Below are 23,138 nucleotides of genomic sequence, written 5' to 3'. Positions count from 1 at the left end.
AAAAAAGCACTTGTGGGTTTAGCCAATCATTTTTTATAGTACAATTTTTCTTTAGGGGATGTGGCAGGGGATGTTTCCTATGCCAACCTACTGTTGCTAATAGGTGGCCCTCATTCCCATCTTAGAAGATTGGGGGGCATGCACTCCTATTAACCTAAACAATCTCGGAGTTTGTAAACCAGTAGGCAATGTTGTGTCACACATTTCACAGAGCCTGCCTTCTGATCTACAGAGGTGCTGAGAGGAAGAGTTTCAGTAAAGGAATCATGCCTTGCAGACAGCAAATTACAATGGGATATGTAGTCCTTCAAAATGGAAAGTAAATAGCATGGGAGAAGCTCTAAAGCATGCAGGGAATCCAGAAAGATGTGGAAAGAAAAAAAGCGGGTCTAGCAGACCCAATTTCCACCGGGACCTGTCGAGCATTCCTGACAGAGGCAGAACGGCTGTCTACCTATGTAAACAAGGCAGATCGCTGTTCCGTGACAAGGGAAGACAGAGATCCTGTGTTTCTGCTAAGCAGGAACATGGATCTCTGTCTTCCCACTGTACAAGTTAATTTGTACTTCCACACACAGTTAGAAAGCACTCCCTAGGCACACATTTAACCCTTTGATCACCCCTGATGTTAACCCCTTCCCTGCCAGTGTCATTAGTACAGTGACAGTGCATATTTTTTTGGTGTCACTGGTTCCCCAAAAGTGTCACTTAGTGAAATTCTATATTTTTTAAATTTTTTTTAATTGATGATTTAAAGCAGAAAGTAAAATATTTTGTTGTTCTTTTTTTCCAAAATTGTCAGCCTTTTTTTGTTTTAGCACAAAAAAATAAAAACTGCAGAGGCAGAGGCGGCTCTAGGCTTTTTGAGGCCTAAGGCAAAACTTGGACACGAGGCCTCACTCACGCCCATAATGGGGAAAAATAATTCAAGCGATAAAAATTAACAGTATAAATTGCATATATTAAGAGCCTTAACCTTTGTACTATGAATTCACAGTTTCTAGAATTTTCTCTAACCAATTCTTCTTTAATCAAAGATCATTAAACATCGGGTATGTATGTATGTATGTATATATATATATATATATATATGTCTGCTCTTACATCACAGTCCCCAGCATTTCCCTATAGGTCATGACTCCCTGAGTCCCTCCTTACATCAGAGTTCAGTGTCCCCCCTTACATAAAAGTTCTCCTTTAAATCAGATTCCCCCCAGCATCTCCTCCTTACATCAGAGTCCACAGAATTCCTATTTACTTTAGAGTCCCCCTCTTAAATCAAATTTCACAGAGCCACACTGTAAGAGGGAACTCTGAAGACTCTGATGTAAGAGGAGTTCTGGGAACCCTAATTTAGGGGAAATGTTGGGGACTCTGTAGTAAGGGGAGTTCTGGGAACCCCGATTTAAGGGGGGATGCTGGAGACTCTAATGTAAGGAGAGTTCTGGGAACCCTGATTTGAGGGGGAAAGCTGGGGACTCTGGTGTAAAAGGGAACTCTGTGGTTACCAAAGCTCCCCCTTGCATCAGAGTTTCCAGAGACCCCCTTACACTTCCCTTCCTCAGTCCGCCACAGTCTAGAATACGACAAGTCCCACTGCAGAAGGCTGTCATACCTAAGTCCCCACAGAGGGCACTGTAAATTTCAGTATAGTGCACTGCCATTCCTCCCTGAGGAATGGAAGCCTGCTATGCTTGGACTTGTATTGGTCTCTGTAGGGGACTGAGGAACTATTGCCTGCTATGCTAAGACTTGTAGTGCCCTCTGTGGGGACTAAGGCATGGCAGCCTGCTATTCTGGAACTTTTAGTGCCCTCTGTGAGGGACTGAGGATTCCTCAGTTCTCCACATTCTAGGGCACTATAAGTCCCAGCATAGTGGGCTGTCATTCCTCAGTCACTCACAGCTGGGGGGGGGACAACAGAGTTAAACATCTAAAGGAACACTCCAACCAAATCTACCAATAACGTACAGAGTCCATATGCTATATAATGTCATAGCCCCGCTACCCCTCACCTTCCACCTTGGGTGCTGTCATTGTGTAGGGCAAAGGGCTCCAGCTCCACCATGTTTGGCTTTCATGTCAGATATGCAGGACTGGCTCAGCTCCACTCTCTTCCCTGGCAACTGACTCTGGCTTCACGGGGGGCCTCTCCTCCTCCCCCAGCCACCCAGGGGCCCTCTCCTTCTTCCCCAGCCCCCCAGGGGCCCTCTCTTTCTCCCCCAGCCACCCAGGGGACCTCTTCTTCTTCCCCAGCCACCCAGGGCCCCTCTCCTTTTCCTCCAGCCACCCAGGGTCCCTCTCCTTCTCCAGCCACCCAGGGTCCCTCTCCTTCTCCTCCTCCAGCCACCCAGGGTCCCTCTCCTTCTCCTCCTCCAGCCACCCAGGGTCCCTCTTTCTCTCCTCCTTCAGCCACCCAAGGGCCCTCTACTCCTTCTCCAGCCACCCAGGGGCCCCCTCCTTCTCCCCCAGCCACCCAGGGGCCCTCTCCTTCTCCCCCAGCCACCCAGTAGCCCATCTCCTTCTCCTCCAGCCACCCAGGGGCCATCTCCTTCTCCTCTAGCCACCCAGGGGCCATCTCCTTCTCCTCCAGCCACCCAGGGGCCATCTCCTTCTCCCCCAGTCACCAAAGGGCCATCTCCTTCTCCCCCAGCCACCCAGGGCCATCTGCTTCTCCCCCAGCCACCCAGGGGCCATCTCCTTCTCCCCCAGCCACCCAGGGGCCATCTCCTTCTCCCCCAGCCACCCAGGGTACATATCCTTCTCCCCCAGCCACCCAGGGGCCCTCTCCTTCTCCCTCAGCCACCCAGGGGCCCTCTTCTTCTCCCTCAGCCACCCAGGGGCCCTCTCCTTCTCCTTCAGCCACCCAGGGGCCCTTTCCTCTTCCCCTAGCCACCCAGGGGCCCTCTCCTTTTCCCCTAGCCACCCAGGGGCCCTCTCCTTTTCCCCTGGCCACCCAGGGGCCCTCTCCTTTTATCCTGGCCACCCAGGGCCCCTCTCCTTCTCCTTCAGCCACCCAGGGGCCCTCTCTTTCTCCCCAAGCCACCCAGGGGCCCTCTCCTTCTCTTCCAGCCACCCTCTCCTCCCCCAGCCACCAGGGCATTCTTCTTCTCCTCCTCCTCCACCAACCTTTCTAAGACTCTTCCAACTTCCCTGGGGCTACTCACCCCCTTTGCGTAGTAGACACCACAAATCTATGACCAGCCTGCAGAGTGACAAGTCGGGCCTGGTTACCTGTATGTTCCTGGGCCAGGGCAGAGCTCTCCTCCCAGAGCAACAACGGATGATAGCAGAGTGGTCTGACCGGGCAGTCACTTCCTACTGATGCAGGTACACGCCCCCACCGATTCCTCCACATCTTAGGATTACATGATCAGACAGCCAAACCCCAGGCAGAGAAGGCGGGGTAAGTGTCAGCGGACAACAGACACCTGGCAGCCGCAGTGAAGGGACTGCAGCACACTGCTGCAACTTTTATATCCAAGGATTTAAAACAATCTTTTACTTGGGAGATTTCCCTGACTGCGCCCTTCTAAATGTTGTCGATCCGCCACTGGCCGCGAGGCCCCTGTAGGTGCGAGGCCTTAGGCGACCGCCTAATTTGCCTAATTAGAGAGCCGCCTATGCGCAGAGGTGATCAAATACCAGGAAAAGAAAGCTCCATTTGTGGGGAAAAAAGGACATCAAATTTCTTTTTTGGGGTACAGCGTCGCATGACCGCGCAATTATCAGTTAAAGTAATGCAGTGCCGTTTCGCAAAACTTGGCCTGGTCATGAAGGGTGGAAAATCATCCGAAGCTGTAGCAGTTAATCATTACAGTGATGTCACAGATCATAGTCCTATCACTAGTCCTTAGAAAAAGAAAAGCCCACATCTTCTGAAATGTTAGCACAGACCATAAAATGCCCTATATTTTCAGATGAATTATTGTTGCTAAATAACATGTAGACAACAAGTGCAGGAACCTGGTTTCTATATGGTTTCCTGGGTCACTGGGGAAGCAATCCCATTGGATGCTGTGTCCCACGTGGCCCTAGAGGCCATCTTGGGTCCAGCAGAGCCTTTTTAAGGCCCTGCCTCCAGGTTTTGGCACTCTTTATGTGAGTAGGTAGTGTAGAGAAAGGAACATAGCCACTTTTTCTAGTGGTAGGGGAAAGGCCCTTGTCAAGGAGGGAAAGTGTATGGTCGCATCTCTCTGGACATTATCCTGATTGGTCAGGAAATGGCCAGGCAGCATTCTCCCTCTCTCTACAGATGCTGTCACTCTGCCTGGAACCCGCTGTGTTCACATTGCTGTAACCGTGAGTGCATCTGGTTGGACAGTCTCCACACCGGATTGTTGGGAACCATTGCTGCACTGTTTCAATACAAGTTTAACATTGCACCTGACTGTGTGATTTAATGCCACTGCACCATGCTGCACCCCTCTCACATACAAACACTAGCACTGCTGTTTACAGTCTATTTGCCTTATCCTCACAGAGTAGGACAAGCTAAAAGGTCCCCATACACATAGGGCGTTATAAAAAATGAGCTGCAAAGCCACTACCAGCATCAGGAAAAAGACTGTTAAAACATGTTTTTGTAAGCTTTTTGCGATGAAGTTAATGGACGTTTAGTCGTGCTGGCTTTTTAGCTGCATTTCTCTGCCTCTATTTAAATTCAATGATTTCCTTTGGGAGCCGTCTTAACTGATCCAACTTTCAGTCCATTTACTTGAATAGAAGTCACATCCAAGTTGGATCACAATGATCCGACTTGTGGTGCAACTTGTGCTCTGAGAATCTTGAAAGGGAACCCCATGCCAAAATAAAAAAAACGGTCGCAGGGGTCTGCATGTAGGGGGCTTATCGGAACCTGGAGTCCCCCAGATCCCCCCCCCCCTCCATGTGAATGAGTATGGGGTACATGATTGTACCCCTACCCATTCACCCCAAAAAAAGACGTAATATCGTCCTCCAGTCTTCTTCTCCTGGTCTTCTCCGCCTCCGACCCAGTCCTCCTCCAATGCTGTCTCCCATCATTGTGCCAGGTCCCCTCTCTGCCTGCTCTTATATAGCTATGGGACGTGGCCTTACGGTGACGTCACCATGAGAACCCACACATTGTGATGTCACATGACGTCATAGCTATCTAAGAACCGCCAGAGATCAGAGCTGCCACAACAACAGGAGACAGTGTCAGAGGACCGGGTCGGCGGCGGAAAAGACAGCATCGGTGGAGAAGACAGCACCGGCGAAGAAGACAGCAGCGGGGGAGAAGACAGCAGCGGGGGTGAAGACCGGTGGTAGAAGACCCGAGATAGAAGACCAGAGGAAGATTTTTAATAATGGACTTTTCAGAACTGTCTCTTGTTTTTATTTACACTACACTGCCTTATTTAGGGGTGAATGAGTAGGGGTCTAGTGTACTCCATATTCATTCACACGGGGGGTGCGATCTCGGGGGCTCCCAGGTTCTGATAAGTCCCCGGCCTGCTGACCCCCACAACCACAGCCCAGGGTTGTCAGGTAGAGGTTCTTGTCCCCATCAACATATGGACAAGGTGCTTTGGGGTAGGGGGCACAGCAACAATCCCCCCTTGTTTAGGGTGTGTGGCCTGGTATGGTCCTGGAGAGGGGGCACTCGCTCGCCCCCCCCCCCCTTCTTGACCTGCCAGGCTGAATGTTCAGATAAGGGTCTGGTATGGATTTTAGGGGGGCCCACGTCATTTTTTTTTTTTTTTTCCCTTCAAAATCCATACCAGACTCAAAGGGCCTGGCATAGATCTTGGGGAGGACCCCACGCTGTTTTTTCATTAAATTTTGGTGTGGGGTTCCGCTTCAAGATCCTCAGAGCACAAGTTGCACCACAAGTCTGAGCATCATGATCCGACTTGGATGCGACTTCCATTCTAATCAGTGGGCTCTCTTATCCATCACTAAGCCACTGTATGCAGTGTCAGATGTTTTTACAGCTATAACGCCGGTCCTCAGAACGTGCTGGCCCTGGGTTTTGTTTTGCAGCTTGAAAACGCCTATGCCACTTACAGCTCCTAAAAGCCGGTGTGTGCATGAGGCCATAGAATAACATGGAGAGGCGTTTTTAAAGTGGTTGTAAACCCCCTATATTAAGGCTTACCTATAGGCAGGGCCGCTGATAGGGGGGGGGGGGGACCACCAGCCCTCTTGTAGGGGGCCCGAGCACACAGGGGGGCCCACACAGAGAGGGGGATTAGTGATGGACAATAAATACAGAAATCTTCCACTAGCACCTGAATCTGATCTGTCCCTCTCCCTGCTATCAGCTTTTATCTGTTGAGAAAGAGACAGTTGTCCCTCACTAATCCCCCTCCCTTGTGTGTGCCCCCCTCCCAGCACTTATCTCTGCTCAGGAGTTTATTTGTAAATTGTAACTTTGCAACTGTAAATTGTAACTCCAACTGCACAGCCTGTTGGAGTTACAGCCTTCTTTTTTATTTAACATAGTTTTTTTTTTAGATGTAGCAGGAATTATGCGAGTTATGTTATATTTGTGTCTGCTAATAGTGATTTTGTTATAATTTTAGCTAAATATATCTTTAATATTTTCTTGGGGGCGGCCCTGCCAGGTAGTCTGTACGGGGCCCTGCGATTTCTAAAAGCAGCCCTGCCTATAGGTGCTGTAAATATCTCCTAAACTTGCACCGTTTAGGAGATATTAACAGTGCATGCAGCCGATGACGTCCTCGGTGCATGCGCTCTGAAGAAACGGCCGCCTGTGCCATTTCTGCAGAGCCCTGTGCCGTGACTGGTGGCTCCTGTGCGCGGGAGTGACATCACGCGCCTCCGGCCAGTAATACAACCGGAGTCTGAAGACCCAGAAGAAGATGGGTGAAGATGGATGCGCCCGGCAGCAGGGACAACGCGGGCTTCATTGCAGGTAAGTGTCACATAATGTGCTAGTATGTGATGCATACTAGCACATTATGCATTTACTTTGCAGGGGGGAAAAAATGAAAACGTTTTTCAAGAGTTTACTTCCTCTTTAAGATGCAAAAAAAAGTTTGGACGCTGGTAAAAGCAGCTGTAAAAACGCCCTGTGTGCATGGGGACTAAAGAATAGACAATCAAATACTATCAGTACAATAAAACAGTGCAAGGATCCATAATCAGGCGCAGTGATCCACAGCAAGTAATCAGAATATAGTAATGTCAGGGTATCCATTGTTAAAGCAAAGAGCAGTGAAAATGTGTTTAGTGCAGTAAGTCTGCAAATACTTAATATCCAAAGGATGGACTGGATAATCCTGTGCCTTTTTTCAACTTTATCTACTATGTAACTATATCTGTATCCTGTAAACAGATCAGGGAAACAAAATTACTAATCAATTGAGAGGTTAACATATTTTACATGCTCCACTTTGACTAAAAAACCTGTTATGTGTATTAAAATACAGAATTGATCATCTTAGTTTTCATCCCAGTATCTTCGTAAACAGAAACCAGTGATGCATAACAGTTTTAGGAAATGTTTAAACACCTGCCTACATGTTATCATCAATTCTTCATTAGTTTACTAGACAACAGTTACATGTACTGTTACATAATAAATGAAAACTGCGTGCATTAACATTATGACTAATCCATTATTGATACAGTGAGTTAAGCAGAACCTGTTGACAGAAGACACAAATACTTCAATGGACCATCATGTAAACAAAAGCATATTGAACGCATGTTGCTTTTCCTTTAAAGGGACTCTGTCACGAAACAAAGCACTTGTGTGATTAGGCTTTGATGGAAGTAGTCATTCCAAAACTTTTGTGCCATATATTAGTTCCAAGGCAATTAATACTAAACTATGGATATAAAATGTCACATGTAAAGGAGAAAAAAGAAGTAAGGAAAAACTAGTCCATATATATATATATATATATACAGTGGGTACGGAAAGTATTCAGACCCCCTTAAATTTTTCACTCTTTGTTATATTGCAGCCATTTCCTAAAATCATTTAAGTTCATTCTTCTTCCTCATGAATGTACACATAGCACCCCATACTGACAGAAAAACACAGAATTGTTGACATTGTTGCAGATTTATTAAAAAAGAAAAACTGAAATATCACATGGTCCTAAGTATTCAGACCCTTTGCTGTGACACTCATATATTTAACTCAGGTGCTTTCCATTTCTTCTGATCATCCTTGAGATGGTTCTACACCTTCATTTGAGTCCAGCTGTGTTTGATTATACTGATTGGACTTGATTAGGAAAGCCACACACCTGTCTATATAAGACCTTCCAGATCACAATGCATGTCAGAGCAAATGAGAATCATGAGGTCAAAGGAACTGCCTGAAGAGCTCAGAGACAGAATTGTGGCAAGGCACAGATCTGGCCAAGGTTACAAAAAGATTTCTGCTGCACTTAAGGTTCCTAAGAGCACAGTGGCCTCCATAATCCTCAAATGGAAGACGTTTGGGACGACCAGAACCCTTCCTAGAGCTGGCCGTCCGGCCAAACTGAGCTATCGGGGGAGAAGAGCCTTGGTGAGCGAGGTAAAGAAGAACCCAAAGATCACTGTGGCTGAGCTCCAGAGATGCAGTCAGGAGATGGGAGAAAGTTGTAGAAAGTCAACCATCACTGCAGCCCTCCACCAGTCGGGGCTTTATGGCAGAGTGGCCCGACGGAAGCCTCTCCTCAGTGTAAGACACATGAAAGCCCGCATGGAGTTTGCTAAAAAACACCTAAAGGACTCCAAGATGGTGAGAAATAAGATTCTCTGGTCTGATGAGACCAAAATAGAACTTTTTGGCCTTAATTCTAAGCGGTATGTGTGGAGAAAACCAGGCACTGCTCATCACCTGTCCAATACAGTCCCAACAGTGAAGCATGGTGGTGGCAGCATCATGCTGTGGGGGTGTTTTTCAGCTGCAGGGACAGGACGACTGGTTGCAATCGAGGGAAAGATGAATGCGGCCAAGTACAGGGATATCCTGGACAAAAACCTTCTCCAGAGCGCTCTGGACCTCAGACTGGGCCGAAGGTTTACCTTCCAACAAGACAATGACCTTAAGCACACAGCTAAAATAACGAAGGAGTGGCTTCACGACAACTCCGTGACTGTTCTTGAATGGCCCAGCCAGAGCCCTGACTTAAACCCAATTGAGCATCTCTGGAGAGACCTAAAAATGGCTGTCCACCAACGTTTACCATCCAACCTGACAGAACTGGAGAGGATCTGCAAGGAGGAATGGCAGAGGATCCCCAAATCCAGGTGTGAAAGACTTGTTGCATCTTTCCCAAAAAGACTCCTGGCTGTATTAGATCAAAAGGGGGCTCAGTACTAAATACTGAGCAAAGGGTCTAAATACTTAGGACCATGTGATATTTCAGTTTTTCTTTTTTAATAAATCTGCAACAATGTCAACAATTCTGTGTTTTTCTGTCAGTATGGGGTGCTATGTGTACATTCATGAGGAAGAAGAATGAACTTAAATGATTTCAGCAAATGGCTGCAATATAACAAAGAGTGAAAAATTTAAGGGGGTCTGAATACTTTCCGTACCCACTGTACCTGCCTTTACACGCACATGAACTTACTTTATTACTTTAATGGCATCCCAGTCTTAGTCCGTAGGGTTCAATCTTGAGTTTTCCCACCCTTTGCAGCTATAACAGCTTCAACTCTTCTGGGAAGGCTGTCCACAAGGTTTAGGTGTGAGTCTATGGGAATGTTTGACCATTCTTTTGGGTTGTGCAGGCCTCCACCCCAAACTTGCTCATCCATGTCTTTATGGACCTTGGTTTGTGCACTGGTCCAAATCATTTGGTGGAAGAGGAATTACGGCGTGGGGCTGTTTTTCAGGGGTTGGGCTTGGCCCCTTGGTTCCAGTGAAGAGAACTCCTAAGACGTCAGCATACTAAGACATTTTGGACAATTTCATGCTTCCAACTTTGTGGGAACAGTTTGGGGATGGCCCCTTCCAGTTCCAACTTGACTTCACGCCAGTGCACAAAGCGAGGTCCATAAAGACATGGATGAGAGAGTTTAAGGTGGAGGAACTTGACTTGCCTGCACAGAGTCCTGACCTCAACCCAATCGAACACCTTTTGGATGAATTAGAGCGAGGACTATGTGCCAGGCCTTCTCTCCAACATCAGTGCCTGACCTCACAAATGCACTTCTGGCAGAATGGTCAAACATTCCCATAGACACACTCCCAAACTTTGTGGACAGCCTTCCCAGAAAAGATGAAGCTGCAAAGGGTGGGCCAAGTCAATATTGAACCCTACGGACTAAGACTGGGATGCCATTAAAATTCATGTGCCTGTAAAGGCAGGCGTCACAATACTTATGGTAATATAGTGTACTACAGTTCAAAGGCATCTGGCTCCAGGATTTGAGCGCTATTGTGCTTTAACATAGGCTTTTAAGCCAAAATGCATTCACGGTTATGTATTCTCCAATGATGTGAAGTTTCAATCAATAAAGGATCTGAAATTTATGGCAGCGTTTTGTTGTTTTTATATCCTCTGAATAAATTTGATGGGGTGCATGGACCCAGCTTTTGAGCTGACACTCTATGGGCTAAGGTATGTCTTTATGCTGATGACACATAGGTGTGTAATAGGATTGATATTCCTGGATGTATCCATAACATGGCATTGCTGGAAAATTAGTCAAAGCAATGGAATATGCAGTTCAATGTTTCTAAAAATGTAAAATGAAAAATAATTTGTTTATAGAGTACAGCAGCCTTTCCCAACCTTTTCAACACAAAGGAACCCTTGAAATAAATGTCTGGTCTCAGGGGAACCCCTGCTAAAATTTAAAAATCTACAACTCATGATGACACATTAGTGTGATGGTCAGTGGGAAGAATGCTCCTTACTCTTGTCATCATTGGAAAGATTTACCCCCTTACAGATAGCTAAAAGGAACAATGGTGTCAATGGGGAACTTATCTGAGAGGCAGAAATTTCCCATTGCTCAAGGAACCCCTAGCAACCTCAGGAGGAACCCAAGGGTTCCACGGAATCCTGGTTGAGAAACCCTGGAGTACAGTATAGGGGTTCAGCATTTACCAGAACTACAGAGGAAAAAAGATTTGAAAGTACTTATTATAAGTGATTGCAAAATGAGAAAACAGTGTAACCAGAAAGTGGGAAAAGGAATTCTAAGATGTATCACGAGAGGGATCACTGGCAGAAATAAGGAGGCCTGGATTTCCTCATATAGATCTTTATTTAGACCTAATTTAGAATATTGTACCTAGAGACTTCACTTACATAAAGATAGTAATAACATAGTCCAGAGATGGGCCTGAGGGATAACAATATCTGGAGGTATTTTAGGAACTTATAATGTACAGTCTGGAGGAAAGAAGGCAAAGGAGAGACATGAGTTAAGCTCTTAAAAATATTATAGGCATGAATAAGGTTCAGAAATTTTCAACATGTATGAAAAAGAGATCAGGCGCCCAGGAAATCAGAGGAAATTAGCAAAAAAAGGGAACAAAAATGCTGCTAATCTGTTGCAGGTGTGCTACATATAGATAGAGAGATGAGGTGATTAGCGCAAATATGTGTGAATATCTAAATTGTAGAAAGTGCTGATGTGCCAATCAATTAGATATATAATTCATAATATATGAAATGTAAACAAAGAGAAACAATATACCAAAAAATACATATGTGTGACTCCCAAAATATCTAAATTGTAGAGAGTGCTGATGTGCCAATCAATTAAATAAATAATTCATAATATATGAAAATGTAAACAAAGAGAAACAATATACCAAAAAAATATTGTGCTTCAAAAATAATCAATCACTATGCATGTAATAGGAGACCAAAATGTTGAAAAAAGTGCAATGCATCAAAAAAACTACTAAAAAAACAAACTCAATATCCTAAAAGTGCAAGTGCAATAAATCACTGTAAAAATATCTTGAATCAAACTTCATTAAAATAAATAGATCAATAAATGGATAAAAATCAATTAATACATAATCAATAAATAGTCTATTAAGAAAAAGTCTCAAGTGAAAAAAGTGCAAATTGTGATAAAATCCAATCGATAAATAACCCTTTGTGATCACACGTGAAGAAATCACAACATATGTGCTCCACCATTTCCACCAGATCTGACTCACCAGATATGGAGCTGGTCAAATTATAAACCAGCAATCACTCTTGTTAAATATTGCCCAGCATGATGGTTACAGCTTTAATTCTTCATAAGCTTATTACTCCCCAGATATTGCAGGATGAGGATAATGGATGGGAGGAAAAAGAATACCCAAGATATTGTAATTCCGTATATTCGTTATTAGAAAAAGTAAGGTTGCGCTCATATATTTCAGGGTCTGCCTAACACTAGGGATCTCTGCCTTGCAACTCCTCCTGTCACCTTAATTAACACACCTGCTCCCCATTGACACCTGAGAACTTGTAACACAAACGAGTCACATGACACAGGGGAGGGAAAATGGCTAATTGGGCCCAATTTGGACATTTTTACTTAGGGGTGTACTCGCTTTTGTTGCCAGCAGTTTAGACATTAATGGCTGTGTATTCAGTTATTTTGAGGGGACAGCAAATTTACACTGTTACACAAGCTGTACACTCACTACTTGTAGCAAAGTGTCATTTCTTCAGTGTTGTCACATAAAAAGATATAATAAAATATTTACAAAAATGTGAGGGATGTACTCACTTTTGTGAGATACTGTATGTATATATATATATATATATATATATAGATATATCTAATACATACACACATGCAAACACATACATACATACACACAAACAGTCCTGTATATACAATCCAATACACACAGTTGATCCAGAAGAAGGCAAAGAAAACCTATAAAAAAAATTCTTCCTTATCCCCCAAGAAGCAATCATATATTCCCTGGATCAGCTTTACCTATAAATATTAGTATCCAGTTATATTATGTGTATCTAGGAAAGAATCCAGGCCTTTCTTAAAACAATCTACTGAGCTGGCCAGAACCACATCTCGAGGGAGTCTATTCCACATTTTCACAGCTCTTCCTGTGAAGAAGTCTTTCTGTATTTTATGGTGAAATCTCTTTTGCTCTAGACGTGAAGAGTGCCCCCTTGTCCTCTGTGATGACTTTAAAGTGAATAACTCAACACCAAGCTCACTATATGGACCCCTTATGTATCTATAGATGTTAATCATATCCCCCTTATTCTCCTCTGCTCAGGAGAGAATAAATTCAGTTCAGCTAACCGTTCCTCATAGCTGAGCTCCTACATGCCGATTATCAGTTTGGTTGCTCTACTCTGCCCTTTCTCCAGTTCTCAAATATCCTTTTTACGACCTGGTGCCCAAAACTGAACTGCATATTCCAGATGAGGTCTTACTAATGATTTGCACAGGGACAAAATTATATTTCTCTCTCTGCAGTCAATGCCTCTCTTAATACAAGAGAGAATTTTTCTCGCTTTGGAAAATCCAGCTTGGCATTACATGCCATTATTAAGCTTATGATCTGCCAGAACACCCAGATCCTTCTCCACCATTGACTCCCCCAACTGTTCTCCTCCTAGTATGTATGATGCACGCATGTTTCTAGCCCCCAAGTGCACAACTTTACATTTATCAACATCAAACCTAATTTGCCACACAGTTGCCCAATGAAACAGTGCATTAAGGTCAGTTTGTAAGTTGGAGACATCCTGTAAGGATGTTTTTTCATTGCAAAGCTTGGTGTCATTAGCAAACACTAAAATGGTACTTTTAATCCGAGACCCGATATCGTTTATAAATATGGTCCCAACAATGACTTTTAGGGCACACCACTGAGAACATTAGACCATTCAGAGTATACATCATTAACCACCACTCTCTGAATTCAGTCTTTTAGCCAGTTTTCTATCCATTTACAAACTGATTTTTCCAAGCCTATAGACTATACCTTACACATTAGCTGTTTATGGGGAACTGTGTGAAATGCTTTGGCAAAATCAAAATATACTACATCCACAGTCACTCCTTTGTCCAACGTTTTACTTACCCCATAAAAAAAAAAAATCTGATTTGTCTGACAACTTCTGTTTTTCATGAATCCATGCTGTCTGTTACTTAGAATATTTTTTTTTTCCAGCAAGCACTCATCTATGTGGTCTTTTATTGAACTCTCCAGTATTTTCTCAACTATAGGAGTAGAGTAGAGTAGAGTTGGGCCGAACAACCCCCCCGTTCGGTTTGTGCCAGAAGTCTCGAACATTGCAAAGGTGTGGACCTGAACCACGTACATTATTAAAGTCTATGGAACCTGATCTTTTGGAGGCGTATATGCAACTTTTTGGCCCTAAAAAGGGTATGGGGCCCAGGTACTGTCCTCGGGGACATGTATCAATGCAAAAAATATTTTTGAAAAAGATAATTTTTGAAGTGATTTAATAATCCTAAGACTTTTAAAGTGAAACTGTGAAAATGAAAAATTCCTTTAAATTCAGTGCCTGGGGGGCCCTTAGTCTGCCTGTAGAGTGGCACATCTGTACCATGTATAGAACCTGCTGCAGCAAAACTGACATATATAGAGGACAAAAAAAATGACGTTTAAATTGATTTTCCCTGCTGCAAGCTTTAAAACCCTTTCCGGCAATACAAAAATGTGAAGAAAAAAAACTGCATGGGTGCCCCCCCCCCCCCCCTATCCATACCATTCCCCTTTGGGTCAAAAAGTTTTAAAAAATGGCGTGGGGCTGCCAAAAATGGTTTTGAGGGCTTGGACAAGGGCCTGGTATGGATTGGGGGGAACTCCCACACTGTTTTTGTTTAAAATTTTGGTGTGTGGTTTCCCCTAAAATCAATACCAGACCCAACGATGCAGCAACCGATAAAAAAATCTGTATACAGCACACTGTATACAGCACTAAATGTAATGTAATGCTGTTAAACACTGCACTACAATATACTCACACTACGCTATAGTCACACTACACTATACTCACACTACACTATACTCACACTACACTATAGTCACACTACACTATACTCACACTACAATGACACTACACTATACTCACGCTATACTCACAGTATAGTCACACTACACTGACACTCTCTGTTCATCACAATAACACTAACTAGCTATCAGTAAGCCCTGCTCTATCTATCTCCAACAACACACTGCAAAAGATTTCGGTGTGAAGGACCCTTTTATAGTGTGGGGTGGGACTATGAGCACTGAGCCATTATTAGGCAAAGTCATCATGACTTTATCCAATCAGGGCTTTGACAGTACTTCAGCCAATGAGGGCCCTAGAATGCACTGTGCTGCGCAAATTCGGGTGCTTGCTGAACAGGTGAACAGGTGATGTTTGGGCTGAACTTTTACACGGCTTTAACTGTCTCCCAATTCTAGTAGTGAGTCTGTAACAATTATGTGAACTCAAACGTGTGTGGGACAAACATACTGTATGCTCAGAAATAAGTAAAAAAAAAAAAAAAACAATATATATATATATATATATATATATATATATATATACATTATATATATAGTATCTCACAAAAGTGAGTACACCCCTCACATTTTTGTAAATATTTTATTGTATCTTTTCATGTGACAACACTGAAGAAATGACACTTTGCTACAATGTAAAGTAGTGAGTATACATCACCCAGGTAGTAATGTGGAAACCTGAAAGAGAACCCTCCTCCTCTGCAGAGAAGAAGATATATGGTAAAAGTCTTTGGATACAACATGTCACATGCCCTCACATCTGAGTAAGTAAAAGGGCGTGTTTGTTTGTGTTTGTGCTCCGCTGAGAGCCTGAGCAAGCCCCTCCCACCCCCTGCACAGCACAGCACTCCAGTTAGTGCCAGAGGGGCTGAGCAGAGAGTCGAAGACTGACAGTCCCCTGAGAACTGAGCGATCAGCGGTCTTTGATAGCTCAGGTCTCAGTGCAGAGGCGGCAGGGGACAAATGCGGCATCCACCTAGGTGAGTAAAATTATTATTTTTTTAAATCTCATACTTCTCTTTTAAACTAAAGTCTGTCTAACCCTAACCTAGCCTAATCCAGAAACTGAGCCAGAACACCCACCCTATTTTTCTGTATGGTTATCTTGTTTTTCACTGGTAGACTCTGCACAAATGACAAGTATTCCTGTGCCAAAATCATTTAACACCAAGATCCTGGGGTCAGATGTTATCCCTTTGTCACGAAACTCCTATTTAAAGCGGAGTTCCACCCAAAAGTGGAACTTCCACTCATCTGCTTCCTCCCCCCATCCGGTGCCACATTTAGCACCTTTCAGGGGGGAGTGGGGAATGGGTACCGGTTTTTGACAGGCACCCTTCCCCACTTCTGGGAGACAGCTATGTCCCTATTAGTTCCGTCCCCATTCACCTTCCCCCGCCGCCAAGGCAATGAGATTGCGCAGCAGGCTTTGCGCACGTGCAGTAGGGGACCGGCTATGAAGCATGAAAGGCTTCATTGCTGGTTTCCCTTAGAGCGAATGGCAGCGGCGGCAGCTGGGGCGCTGTCATTGCTGGCTCTCTGGATAGATAAGTGTCTATATAATAAAAGTCAACAGCTAAAGTATTTGTAGCTGCTGACTTTTATTTTTTTTCTCCACAGCTGGAACACCGCTTTAAGTTTTGTATTTGGTACAGAGTTTTGACTTTGAGCCTCTGAACTTAGTAAATCTTTAAAAGAACTACTGAGTTTCATATTTCTGCGCTCAAGCGAGTTTGCATTTAAATGTACGCTGCATGTCATGCATAAATAGACCAGTTATGACTTATTGATGAATATCACAAACAGAATAATGTCCACTTACATAATCTGTATGGCCCCATTAGAACACCTATACAGATTTGGGCATACAAAGACGGATTAGCCTCGTGAATAACCTACTTAACAAAGTGCAAAAACATGCATCACTGTCGTAGGCATAGCATGTTAATTATGTCTAGCCCCACTGGTGGTAATGAAGATGCAGTAAACACCTGTGAAATGGACATTTAGGTCAATCTACAGGACTGTGTCTGTGGTACACCCTGTGACGTCAACCAATTAGGTAAGCCACTATATTAAAATGTTCATCAATATATGCATAAAGCAACATATTATTAAACTAGCAGAACAGGATAATTGACCTATATGCAGTATTATTTAGGAAGGATTCCAGTCTAAAAAAAAAAAAATTCTATAATATCTTTTGGAAGGCTTGTTATATCTCCAAATATAAGCAATGAGCAACTCTGTCTTAAGCTTATTAAAGCTTACAAATAGAAAAAAGGTAAAACAAAAAAACGAATTTAAACCACACTATACACATTACAGCCTTAAGCCAGCCATATATATGGTTCGAATCTCAGATGGTACAGCAAGGACGGGCCGAGATTCGAAGCATGTATGGGCAGGCTGATTGTACCCAAGTTGATGGATCAATCAACTTGGGTACAACCAGCCTGTTTGATTTTACATGAGATTATTGCTAGCGGCTATTATAGCCGCTAGAAGTAATCACTGTCTTCTCCCGGCAGGAATGACCCACTGGAGGGTTGTAGGAAAGAAAATCGCAGTGTCTGTGGCTTTACTGTACAATATCTGTACAATCATATTTTAGATTTACCAAGGCTGTGAAAATAACATAAGCACCTAACTAGAACCAGTTAATTTTTATCCAATAGGGCAGGCTCTTGTACTACACAGCTTTTTATAGATCTAAAGGAGATTGTATAGTGAGATTGTAGGAAGATTAACACTTAAAGCAGAGTTCCACCCTTTCTTACACCCACTGGTAGCCGATACCTGTGCCTGTAATCTTTGGCTATTTTTATTTTATTTTTTGTTTAATTACCCTTTTTTTTTGTTTAAAAGTCCCTCCACTTCCTGCTCTTGTCGCTGCGGTGATGTATGTCATATCTCGACTCCCATTGACTCCTAGGATTGATGACACTGATATCCCAGGAGTCAATGGGAGTCAAGATATATCGGGCATCCTCCTCTGCCATCGCGTAATTTTGCAATCCACGGTGTACCACGCTGTATCGTAGGTGCGAGATCGGGAGGTGCATGCTGGGTAGCCAGTTGCACCAAATCCCAAAAACAAGTACCAGCAGGCTTCAGATGCTCACAGAAGCATTGGGCGCTGCCTGCATACCAGTGACACTGTGAGTAAATGAAGATTCATAAGCCACATCTATAATCACACTGATAACACTTTCGATTGCACTAGCAAAGAACATCATAGTGGTGCTTTTAAAAAAAAAATAGACAAGAAGACTTTACTGTATTTTCTGGCGTATAAGACTACTTTTGAACCTCAAAAAATCCCCCAAGAATGGGGGGTCGTCTTATACGCCGAGTATAATATCTCCAAGGTAACCTAAGTATAAGTATTACCTGTAGATGTAATCTCTCAAGACGCTGGCTGTGTGGGAATCCTGTACCGGTATACCGTATGTACCGTAGCTTCGGCTACATACAGTGTACCGCTCTGAGCCAATCACGGAGAGTGATGTATTCTATTATTGAATGCAAAGCCTGCTTGGATTGGTGGAGTAACATCAGCCCGCCTCTCTGTCTCTGTCAATCCGAGCAGGCTTTGCATTCAATAATAGAATACATCGCTCACTGTGATTGGCTCAGCGCGGTATACTGTATGTAGCCGAAGGTACATACAGTATACCGGTACAGGATTCCCACACAGCCAGTGTCTTGAGATTATATCTACTGGTAATACTTATACTTAGGGTACCTTGGAGATATTATGAGAGATTATATGTATTACAGTACTTGGGGTACCTTGGAGAGCTATGAGAAATCTGATGTTTTTCAATGGTGTTGCCTTGCTTCGGAAGGGGGGTAGTCTTATACGGCGAGTATAGCCCAAAACCTATGTTTTAACTTGAAAATTAGGGGGGTCGTCTTATACGCCGGAAAATACGGTACTCTAAAATACTTACAGTGTAATGGTAAAGCCCCCTATCCCACAGGGTTGCACTGTTCGCAAATTTGAAGTAAAATGGACATGCCTTCTGTAAAAACAAGAAAAAAACAATAGTTTGTTAGTAAAGAATAAAAAACCATTGTGTGTGCAGCAACTTTTTAAACTTCTATAAGCAATACATGGAAGGTTAACATGAATGCATGGATCAACCACCAAGCAGTTGTTTTTTTCATGAACACATACACGATCATACCACTTGAGTGTGTGTGTATGTTTATTATATACAGGGAGCTTATATTCCTGGATTCATCTAAAATTATCTAGTTCAGGTAAAAATGGTATAAGAGGTGGTACTATTGGAGCGGATGACCTGCTGCCTAATAATTACATTGACATCAGTTGACTGTCACTGGATCACATCACCTATGAAAATGCTAAAAACGTGCATGCTGGTATCCTCTGATCATGCATATTTTTTGGCCAATACACTTTCTTCTCCACAATGACAAAGATACAGAAATGTCTGAAAATTCCTAACTTGGCCAATCCAGCTTTATTTTAGCAAAGTCCTTTAGAGCTCATCTGTATTGGTCATTGATGTACCACTGATATACCAAATCAATGATGGTGTTGATCAAAAAAACCTCTTTACTATGTTTTTTAGATGAATTTATTTAAGGTGTTACAATTGATTTGCTTCAGTAATAATGTCCCTTTTCCATCATTGTAGTGGCTCTTCAAAGAAAGGCGTCTAACAAGAATGCCAGTCACAGAATGGCCGTCACTGGTTATGCAATGCATTACTGCGACATAGCAGCATGAAAAGAAAAGCCCATACAGTTATTAAGATCAGGTGTTTTTTTTTTTAGCCGATCACATTGTACTCCAGAATTGTAATCACACACACATTATGTAAGAGACCTACATTAAGAAATGTATATACTCAAGCTAGCAAGATGAAGCAAAGTGATTGAAAGTGAACATAGACTCCACGCTGTTCCTCACTGTGTGACAACATGTGTTGACCTGGATTTGAAGACCTCCTCATGGTTGCTAGTTAAGAGATATAGTTCTGTCCATGTGACTGGCTATTTTTCACTATGCCTTTCTAGATATTATCTCGTGAAAAAATATTATATTCTCCTGCATATAAGTGTAGGGGAATATAAAGACATTATCAGTAATTAAAGGACCACTATCACAAAAAATAATGTATCATTATAACTCTGACTATATGATGACTATATGGCATTGGCCAACACAGATGATATGCGTTGGCTTCTCTATACCACTACATCCCTATTTTAACATGAAAGGGTAACTTCACTTTTGTGGGAAAAAAATAGCAAATAAAGAATAAACAATATAGCGTATACAAATCATATTGTAATTGAATGGTTCTAAAAATTACCTTTCCTTTTCAAATCTGCAGCCACTGTCATTTTCTGAAAATGCAATGCAATATGGCTACCTGGAGGTGTTCTGTATACAGAATGTGTACTGACCACACCCCAGAAACATCATTTCCTGCTTGTGTGATTGGCTCACCAATTTTTCCAGAAGTCTGCACTAAGATACAAGTCAGATTTCTGGCATCCCCGTGCAACAAAAGTGTCATTTTTGGTGAGATACTCCCAATAGGAACATGTCTAAAGGGATGCAGACCCAGCAGCTTTCCTTATTAGTGCTCTGCAGCTGCCACAGCTGTTACATAATTATGAAACCACTCCCATTAGACCCACTCAGCACAGAGGCACAGAGGACCAATCAATGATTTCTTCAGAATAACAAAAGGTAGGAATCAGCAACAAAGTTGGTTAAAATCCTTGTAATGTAGAGAGATCACCCAGAGGGGAATGTTTTTTTCCCAACAAAAGTGGAGTCACGCTTTAACAATGTAAGAATAATTTTTATTCCAAGAAAAATGAATAGCAGTGTAGTAGATTTTCTACAGTTATACTATTTGGCTGTTATTAATTAATTTATATACTGTACATAGAAGGTAAATTGCATATACAAACGTAAACTGTGGTGTACTTAATAAAAAAAAGGTCAGATCTAACTTCCGTCCTCCCTTCCTTCCATCCTACTTTCTTTTAGTTATGTAAATTTGAAATTATGCATATAAAACTGTAATCAAAGGCCAGTGGGTGTAGCTCTGGGCACACACATTCCTTAAGGCTATTTCATGTGGTTTGCTAAAAAAAGAAAAAAAAAAAAAAAAAACTTGTTTACAGAGCTCAAAAACTCAAGCTGAAATGAACATATACAGGTGTGCCAAAGCAGTGGCTTATCAAACCCCCAATTTTCCTTCCTCCTGCTGTGTTCAAACAGCTCCACTGCACACTTTTTTATTGGACAGAAAGGGGTTGATTTTCTAAAGGCAAATAGAATGTGCACTTTGCAAAGTGCAGTTGCTCCAGAGCTTAGTAAATGAGGTAAAGCTCTGCTGACTTCCATCATCCAAACATGTGCAAGCAAAAATGCTGCTTTTTTTTAATCTTTCTTGCATATGATTGGTTATTCTTTGCAAAGCAAAACTTTACATCATTTACTAAGCTCTGGAGCAACTGCACTTGTTGAGGGCAAAGTGCACAGTCTATTTGCCTTTAGTCAAAAACAAACAGGGTAAAATGGCGCAACAAGGACTCAGAGGTGAACCTCAATAAACCTACTATGGGAACATGTGGGACAGTGACGGACCTAAATGATATCTAAAAAGTCCATAAAGTCCATAAATACAACAGGTCCATGCACACTTGAAGGCAGCTTGATCACAAGTGGAGAAGATAAACTTGCAGTGTACTAGGAGAGAAGACAAGCGCCACTCTAAGTGTAGTATGACTCGGTATTTATTAAAAATTCCCCATACTGGATACTCACAATGTACAAGAGGTTAAAACATGGTGGATATACTCTCAAGGGATCGGTTGGTGCAATGCCTGGGCGGGAAGGAACTGATGTGCTCCGAAGATCCGTGTCTAACCGTGGGAATCAGCGATATCTGGACCCAGGGGACACTTGCAGCGCTACCGGCGGCGGACTTCCGGGTTGGGCGTGAAGCGTAGAGCGTGGGTCGTGATGACGTAGGCGACGCGTTGTCGGAGCATGCTCTCCTTCCTCAGGCCTCTAGACCCGCCATCTTGAAGAGGGGCATTATATAGGGAAAGAACACTCGACTACCTCTTCAAGATGGCGGGAAGGGACTTCACATAATGGAAGTCTATGCAAGTCGCTCCGAGGTCACCCCGAAGTAGTACAGGACCCTTTTTCTAAGTCGGAGCGACTTGTGTCGCTCCTATTAGAAAGGGTCCTGTAGCGGTCAATGGACCGCGAGGGAGCGCAACTTGTCAGGCTGACAAGTCGCCTGACAAGTCGCACTAGTGTGAACCGACTCTCACCATGTGAATTCACCGTCACCCCATGTAAGGATGTACTGTTACCAAAGAGCGTGGACCAGGGGCTGACTGGCAACTTTCGGCCCTGGAGGCAAGTACAAACCAGAGGCCCATGGTGCAGAAACTCAGCCCCCCTCCCCCCCTCCCTCTTCCCTGTTTCCTCCTAACCCCCATTCCAGGCTGAAGCTTGGCTCCAGGTACTTTCTACTCACCGGCCTGGCCAGCAGGAAGCAGTTGGGCGGAGCTGGGAAAGCTCAGCCAGGGCTGCCTGGGGGAGGAGAGTCTCCAGTGGGGCATGGAACCAGCCTCTGCTCAGACACAGTTTACACCATCCATGGTGGGGGAGAGGCCTGCGCTCTGTCCTTGTCTCCCCACACTCAGTAGGTCAGCAGTGGGGATTTTTTACTTTTCTTCACCAGGAATACTTTAGGCATGTCTGTGGCAGAAGCGGTGCAGCCTTTTTAAAGGGCATCAGAGCAGTCCGGGGGGCAATTGCCCCCCTGCCCCCTGGCTCAGGTCCTCCCCTGGTGTGGACCTCCTATTATGGAAAGTCACACAAGCAATAATGTCTCCTCCAGCAGTGGTCACATATGGAAGACAAATGGAAGCAGTTTCAGACAGGCCAACGGGTAACTTCAATCCTCTGTCCTCAAACCATCCGTATCAATGGAAATAATCCCAAAAAGAGATAAACGCTGATAGTGTAAAACCTCTTTATGAGCTACATTTATTGTAAAATATTACACTTACTGTACATGGTTTCAGAAAAAAATCAGCATAAAAACGTGTTAAAATTCAAGAGATGGCGATCACTAATTCACCCGGG

General features: G+C 43.4%; 1 protein-coding gene across 3 annotated transcripts in view; it reads right to left on the bottom strand.

The window, feature by feature from the left end:
- Nucleotides 1–23,138, bottom strand: part of LOC309552023 (uncharacterized protein) — a 472,505-nt gene that overhangs the window by 425,605 nt on the left and 23,762 nt on the right. For all 3 annotated transcript variants that reach the window (XM_082252767.1, XM_082252768.1, XM_082252770.1), the window contains exon 2: nt 18,931–19,002. In XM_082252767.1, coding sequence (XP_082108893.1) covers nt 18,931–19,002 — 72 coding nt within the window. The remainder of the gene's footprint in view (nt 1–18,930; nt 19,003–23,138) is intronic.

Source organism: Pelophylax lessonae (assembly GCF_965119305.1).
Source record: "Pelophylax lessonae genome assembly, chromosome: 4".
Taxonomy (NCBI): Eukaryota; Metazoa; Chordata; class Amphibia; order Anura; family Ranidae; genus Pelophylax; species Pelophylax lessonae.
Note: the sequence above shows the minus strand (reverse complement) of the source record. Positions and strands in the feature narration are given on the sequence as shown.